The sequence below is a fragment of the Vigna radiata genome, chromosome 11, assembly GCF_000741045.1.
Source record: "Vigna radiata var. radiata cultivar VC1973A chromosome 11, Vradiata_ver6, whole genome shotgun sequence".
Classification (NCBI taxonomy): domain Eukaryota; kingdom Viridiplantae; phylum Streptophyta; class Magnoliopsida; order Fabales; family Fabaceae; genus Vigna; species Vigna radiata.
The window spans coordinates 18,367,495-18,375,104 of NC_028361.1; the positions used below are offsets into that span (position 1 = coordinate 18,367,495).

Consider the following 7,610-nt stretch of genomic DNA (forward strand, 5'->3'; position numbering starts at 1 on the left):
ACAAATATCTCGCCAAGGGCTTTTGACTTGTGCTGAGTATTGTGCTTGGTGAATGAATGTTACTTATCAATGTTTTTACTCGTAAGTCCTTGTAGAACCAGGGAGATATGTCCAAAAGCGGTGTGCGTAGGATGACTCTTACCTGCGGTCCATATGAGTGACTGATTTTGTTATATATTTATTAGAGGTGTGTGAAGAAGAAAAATCGAGATAAATCCAATAATTACGTGTGAAAGATGAGAAGCGAGTAGCTTCAAAACTACATGTAGAGGTATTATGATATTATTATTACAATAATAATATTATTAAATGTTCAAAGTGTGCAAGTAAGTTTATCTGTAACTTATGCATTTCTGTATTTGGTTAGCTCACCCTACTTGTGTGTCTACGATGATCGTATAACTCGTATTGTTATACGGGAGTAGATGATGTTTCAAGTAAAACTGAAGATATTTAGTGCGACGATGCGTTGGGAAACACTCTTTGGGACTTTTAAATATGTATTCTAAATTATGAGACGTTGTGGTTTGTAATTTTAAACTACTTTTAAGATTTGGTTTGTAATCCAATAATTACTCTTGGAAAACTTTAATATTCTGATTGTGTAATATTAATAAATGTTGTGGTTTTAAATGTAAACGTATATTTAAAAAAAATTGTGACACTCCGAAAAGTAGTGTTACAATGGTGTTGGTGGTGCTCCTTCCGCCACCTTGGCGCAAGTGGAGGCCCACCATGGAAACGGCGATTCCGTCTCCTACGGTGTGAGCTTCGTACAAAACTCCACCTTCGTAACACTTCAGGCCGCCTCCACCTTTACGCCAAGCTTGCCTGCAATGCTTGAAGGAACCAGATACCATCACAGAATCGAATACAGCGTGTCCAAGTACATGCACACAAACATGACACCGAATACGCTCCATGGAATCGAATACAATTGTTGCGAGAATGGAGAACCGAATACCACTAGGCTTGAAACCAAATACAACTCCTTTGCACAGGCTTGGAACCGAATACTAGAGGTATGGAACCGAATACGCTTTGTTCAAATATTACTTATGAAGCATTGTTCATGACCTTCTTCACCCTGGATAGATGCCCATTCCACTTAACCATTTTCTTTTTCATGCCATCAGCTCCTTCTTCGTCCTCATCAACTCAGGGAATCTCTGCAACCACGCCAAGCCTAAGTGATTGTGCTTACTTGTGAATCTACCGTAGTAAAAGCGTATTCAAAAATTGTTCTTCATGTCTTTTTAATATTAACTTGGAATCGGTTATGTCCTTTTGTGAACCGATTATCTATATTAAGATCATATACACGGATGGAATTGTATAATAGGTTGAAAGCACATGTGACTTTTTACTAACAACCCCTCCAGATCTCTTCATTTTTGCAGGTGATGAAAAACCTCTCCATCCCGCAAATCCGTCTTTAGCGTTCTTCACTTTTTCTCTCATCCGCACACGATGAAACCTCACTTTCGTCGTTCTCATTTGCCTCACAATCTGTTTATGTGAACACAACATAAATCTATATACAATTTATTTTGGACGAAACTACAAACTCTTCTCTTGAAATCTTTTACGAACAAAACAACCAACCCTTATATATTCTTTTGTGGAACAACACAACCAACCCTTATACATTCTTGTGGAACAAAACTCCGAACCCTTCTTGGGTATTTTTTGTGCAAACTCCAGACCCTTGTGCAACTTTTTGTGAACCAAAATTGTAAACCCTTCATAGTGCAATTTTTCTTGCATTGCAAACTTTATAGTGACACAAACTACCAAATCTCACCAAGAAAGCGTATTAAGTTATAATGGCAACTCTGTGAACGACTATTATTTTTATAATGGACAATGATATTTTGGCAACACTTTTTGACAATTTTTTTGACAACGGGACACATGTCATCATTTTATTGATCTATTTGAATTTATGTTTAAAAAATATTTAAAACAGACCAATCACAAGTTGCCACGTATGCGTTGTTAAAAAATTGTTAAAAAAGTGTTGTTAAAAGAAAGATTTCCTTTTATAATACTGTTCCCTTCCTCATATTACTCAATGTAAAACTTTAATAAATACCACATGAGAAAACAATTTGTTATACGACTAAAAAACTTATTAAATTGTGGATAATGATATTTATATAATCTCTTGTTCTTTTAACAATATCGTACTTTTCCTTTTTATAGAATATATATCCAAGGTAAGACTTTGGTGACTACTCCTTTAGCAACAACATTATCTAGTATTAGTAAATAACAAATTTTCAATATTTACGTGGTTCTAGTATCATGGTCCTTTTCACTACACCAAAAATATCTCTCTTCAGGGAGTGACAGCTCTCTATATAACATGCCCATTATATGCATGCTTTGTCGATGTAGAGCACCATGAGTCATTTTTCAATTCAGCTTGTGGCATTACTTTCACTCACGCTTTTGCTTCCAAATACGCATGGATGGGGAGATGATGGCCATGTCATTGTTTGCAAGATAGCCCAGGTCACTTCCTTCCTTCCTAACTTCTCTTTCTCTTTCTCGGTGATTTCCTCTGTTTAGAAACTGGTTCATGCTTTATGGTGTGTGTGGTTGTCCAAGGTACAAGAGCAGTGTCACCAATTGCTTCTTTCTCCTTTCTCTTTTGGTGGACTTTCTTGTTAACAGGCTCGCCTGAGCAAAACTGCTGCAGAGGCTGTGCAAAAGCTGTTGCCAAAATCTGCAGGAAACGATTTATCGACTAAGTGCTCGTGGGCAGATCATGTTCATCATATATATCCCTGGTCCTCTGCTTTGCACTATGCAAATACTCCTGATGCCGTTTGCAGTTACAAAAACAGCAGTAAGTTCCACAATTTCTCATTCCAGTTGTCATTCATTTTAACATTTTATGCATGTAGGTTTAATATAACTCATTATACATACATTTTTTAAGATGATAATATTTTCACACTATTTTTTCCAACTTTTTTACAATGGGACACGTGTCATCACTTTATTGGTCTATTTAAATTTACGTTTAAAAAATTATTTAAAACGGACCAATCACAAACTGTCATGTATGCGTTGTCAAAAAATTATTAAAAAAAATTTTATTTTATTTTTTAAAAATGATATTTGATGTTAACTATAATATATATATATATATATATATATATATATATATATATATATATATATATATATATATATATATATATAAAGTTTCACATGAATTAGAGATAAAACCAATTCATAATATATAAATCAGTACAAACCTTAATATATAAATCAGTTTTATGAGATTGAGTTAAGTTTAAAATTAACTCTTAATATTATATTTAAGCTTTAGATAGAGTAAAAATAAAAGGAATAAAAAGATGTATAAATTTACTATTTAAAGTTTAAGATTAAAAGAAATGTTACTTTTGAATTATAAATTTTGTTATTATTGTATCTGTTTAGTTATAATATCGGTTTAGACTAGTACACTATAATTCAACAATTTATGTATCTTTGAGGAAGATTTAGATAAATATATTCCACAAAGAATTGTGTAAGTATCATATCAAATAGACTGTTATTTTACATTTACATTATATGAAACTTGTTTATGAAGGATATTGTTTTATGAAAGGCTTTTATAATTATAAAAAGAATAATTAAAAAAGTAAAATAATGAGTTTGAACTAGTTGAAGAAATTTATAGGATAGTGAATATTGTCTTTACATTTGTATTTATTTATTGATTCAATGTTAAATTTTCACAATTTTTTTTATATATAACGATGTTGAAAACATTTTTCTTAATATTTTAGACGTGCATAAGATAAATTTATAATGGTAATTTAAAAATTAATGTCATACTAAATTCTGGATTTTATTAAATATATATTTAATTATATCACACTTTTAAATAGAATTAGATCTATAATGATTATTGTTATTAGAGTAAATATATTTTTGGTTTTCAAACTATTTTAAAAATTATATTTTGTTTATAAACTAATTTATATATTATTTTATCTTTATATTTTATGAAATTATTTTTCTTAAAAATATCTTTTCTAATAATATGTAAAGTATTTTTTTTTTCATGTAAAGGACACAATTTTATAATAAGTTATAAATAATCTTTCACTATATTACTTTTTCGGAATGTAAAGTATAAATTTAATTTAATTTAGAGATAAACTGTAATTTTTTAAAATAATTTGATAATGAGAAATATATTAATTTTACCAAATAACATTCTTTTTTTCAAAATTAGGTGAATTAAATCCTTAAAATATTTATATATGTTTTTATGTTTGGATTCTTTCTCAACTCTATGTGACCCTTTCAAACCACTCGATATTAAATATATAATGCTTCATGTGGAAATTTAATGTTAAGGCTTAAATAAGATGGAAAATTTATTAAAAAAAAATTCAAAAGTGTGTTAGTACGATGTAAAACCTCAAAATACTACCCGACAAACTAGTTGGCAATAATTCAACGTACAAATCTTGTAAAGAATCTGTAATAACTATTTAGACATGTGCCAAATTTTGAAAAAGAGAAAACAGCTATCCACCAAGTGTCAGTGCATGTGAACTTACAGTACTCCACGCGCTATTAAATTTTTCTCACGTGATGATATTATAAAATATTAAATATTATTTTGTATTTATTTTAAACTACTTTTATTTGATATCTATAATTTCAATTATTAGTTGATGTACAACACAAAGAAAAATTGACAACTATTTCATTCAACTATAGGTATATATATGAATGAAAAGTTAATAAGATTTAATGTTTCATAATTATCAGAAGCTATGATAAATATCAACAATGACACAAGTGGTAATCACTTATAATTAAATGGTTTAGGTCTAATTATTTGTGTATATTACTTTGGAATTGAAATTAATCATGTTCAAAGAGGTTTCACACATTATTTACGCACAACCTATGATAAATAAAAATTAATAACGAAACATAGAGTAAATAAGTAGATTTAATTTCCTTCTATTTCCAAACATATGTCATATATAATTGATGATGTGATGAAAGAGAAATGAAAGTTAATTAAAGTAATTGGAAAAGAAGAATTAAGTATAATAGTTTTAAAAATTATGGAATTTTCAAATGAATATTTAAAACTATAATGATAAATATCAAAATTAAATAATCATGATAATTATAATTTAAAATAAATATTAATATTGATACACATAGTAAAGAAATATCTTTTTATTTCTTTTTTTTCCTTTCCCTTATTCTAAAACGCATAGTAAATAAGTCTTATGGAGACATCTATGTAATAATGATGTTGTAGTGTTGTATTACTACTAACTTCTCTTGTTGAACAACATTCAGGGGATTGTATAGATTACAAAAAAGGAATTAAGGGGCGATGTGTTGTGGCTGCCATCAACAATTACACAACGCAACTTCTCCAATATGGCAGTGAAACAAAATCCAAATGTATATTCTACTTTCAGATTTCATTTAATAATATTTTTTTGACAATATTTTAATATTATTTACATGTTATTTTGTGATTGATTTAAAATTATTCTACAATCAGTAATAATTATAAACATCAACATGAATCAATCACAAAATAACACATAAAAGATGTTAAAATATTGTCAAAGTATCCTATTAATAATCTCATTCATACTCATAGCTGCACATTTTCTGTTTACTGACACATTTCAATATATCAGATAACCTCACACAATCTCTTTTCTTCCTTTCACATTTTGTGGGAGATATCCACCAGGTATATATATATTTATAGACAATCGCCAAATTCTCTTCTGTATGTAATGTATATCTAGAAAAAGCCTGAATTTTCTTTTGATTTTAGGTAATTGTTCAATATTTTTCTTAATTTTTTATTTAATATGGTCTTAATATTTATTAAAAGAATTGAATATGGTTCATTCTATTAAATCAATGTTAATATTGTTAGAAAGTGACGAAGTTAGAATGATATATTTGTATTTCAGCAAGACAAAATATTTTATATCATTCAGTCAAATTATCCTCATTTAATGATGATTTTACCATCATTATTTTATAGCATGACATTGAATATAAAAAAAAATTTAAGAAAAACATTAGATAATTTTTATAAATATTAACATCCAGAAAAAAAAAAAAAACAAAATAAACATTACATGTAATGGCTTTGTTTGCATTCCTGCAGCCTCTACATTGTGGTTTTCTCTCCGATAGTGGAGGCAATACAATTAAAGTTAAATGGTACACAAGGAAGCAAACTCTTCACCATGTAAGTTCATTTATTAGTTTCGTAATCAGATGCTCAAGAATATATTTCTAATTATCTCTTTTTTTATGGTGAAACAAATCATATTTAACAGAGATTAACAACCTATTATTGTTATTATATTTGTATTAGTTATATATAATATGGTTCATTATGAGCATATAGGTTTGGGATCAAATCATACTTCAAACAGAAGTTGACAAATTTTATGACTCAGACATGGGCGAGTTCGTGGATGCAATTCAACAGAATATTACGGTATTGTATAATTTTTTTTTATAATGATATTTTGACAACATTTTTTTACAATGTGACACGTGTCATCATTTTATTGGTCTATTTGAATTTATGTTTAAAAAATATTTAAAACAGACCAATCACAAGCTGCGACGTATACGTTGTTAAAAAAATGTTGTTAAAAAAAGTTTTTTCTTTTTTTTATTGTTTCAAAATAAACAAATAAACATAAAATTATTTACTATTTGATGTTTTGTTTAATTAACAGAAAGTATGGGCGAACGAAGTAGAAGAGTGGGAACAGTGCGGTGACAATGATCTTCCATGCCCAGCTCAGTATGTCCGACTATTATATGAATATCATATATCTTTCATGGGAACACAATTAACATGGTTGAATTTTTGTTATAGATATGCATCTGAAAGTACCATAGATGCTTGTAAATGGGCATATAAAGATGCCACGGAAGGTTCAGTGCTAAGTGGTAAGCTTTCATAACTCTGATATATGGCTAAGAGAAAATGGAATTTTGTTTTACATTTTCTGACTATTCTCTATGTGCAGATGATTACTTCCTGTCACGTTCACAAATAGTGAATTTGCGGTTAGCTCAAGCAGGAGTTCGTTTGGCTGCTATTCTTAATCGTGTTTTTGACAGAAAGCTTTCGTCCTCGATGTAGTTTATGGAAAGAGGAATAAAGTGCCGTCTAATTCCTGAGCTTAATTTTAAGTGCACTAGTCTTTGTGATTGTTGAGTTCACATGTTTATGTAACACTCGACAAAATCAAGTCTATGAAATTTCAACTTATAAAGGGTTCATCTATTAATTTGGAATGTGCTTGTAGAAGACACTCTATAACTCAAGTTAACCACGACAAAGTATTATATGTGCAATTAATCATGTTCTACTAAGTTATAGAATATTTCGTATGCCATTAGTTCTAATAGATTGATAGATAATCGGTCAGTCCACCTAGTGATAGTCACATACCATACAGATTGGATATGTTTAGGTGTAGACACTTATAGCGTATCCAGTTGTGTTCTACACTATATTATCTTACAACGAGGCCAATACTGACTTAATAAAAAAATAC

General features: G+C 29.1%; 1 protein-coding gene across 1 annotated transcript; it reads left to right on the forward strand.

Annotated features, from left to right (window-relative positions):
- Nucleotides 1-2,396: 2,396 nt before the first annotated feature.
- On the forward strand, nt 2,397-7,398 carry LOC106777315 (endonuclease 2-like). Its single transcript, XM_014664887.2, has 9 exons — nt 2,397-2,517; nt 2,680-2,854; nt 5,356-5,463; nt 5,709-5,764; nt 6,194-6,277; nt 6,440-6,532; nt 6,780-6,847; nt 6,923-6,996; nt 7,077-7,398. Exons 1-9 carry the CDS (start codon nt 2,407-2,409, stop codon nt 7,190-7,192), a joined length of 885 nt encoding a protein of 294 aa, XP_014520373.1. The 5' UTR covers nt 2,397-2,406; the 3' UTR covers nt 7,193-7,398.
- The last annotated feature ends 212 nt before the right edge of the window (nt 7,399-7,610 follow it).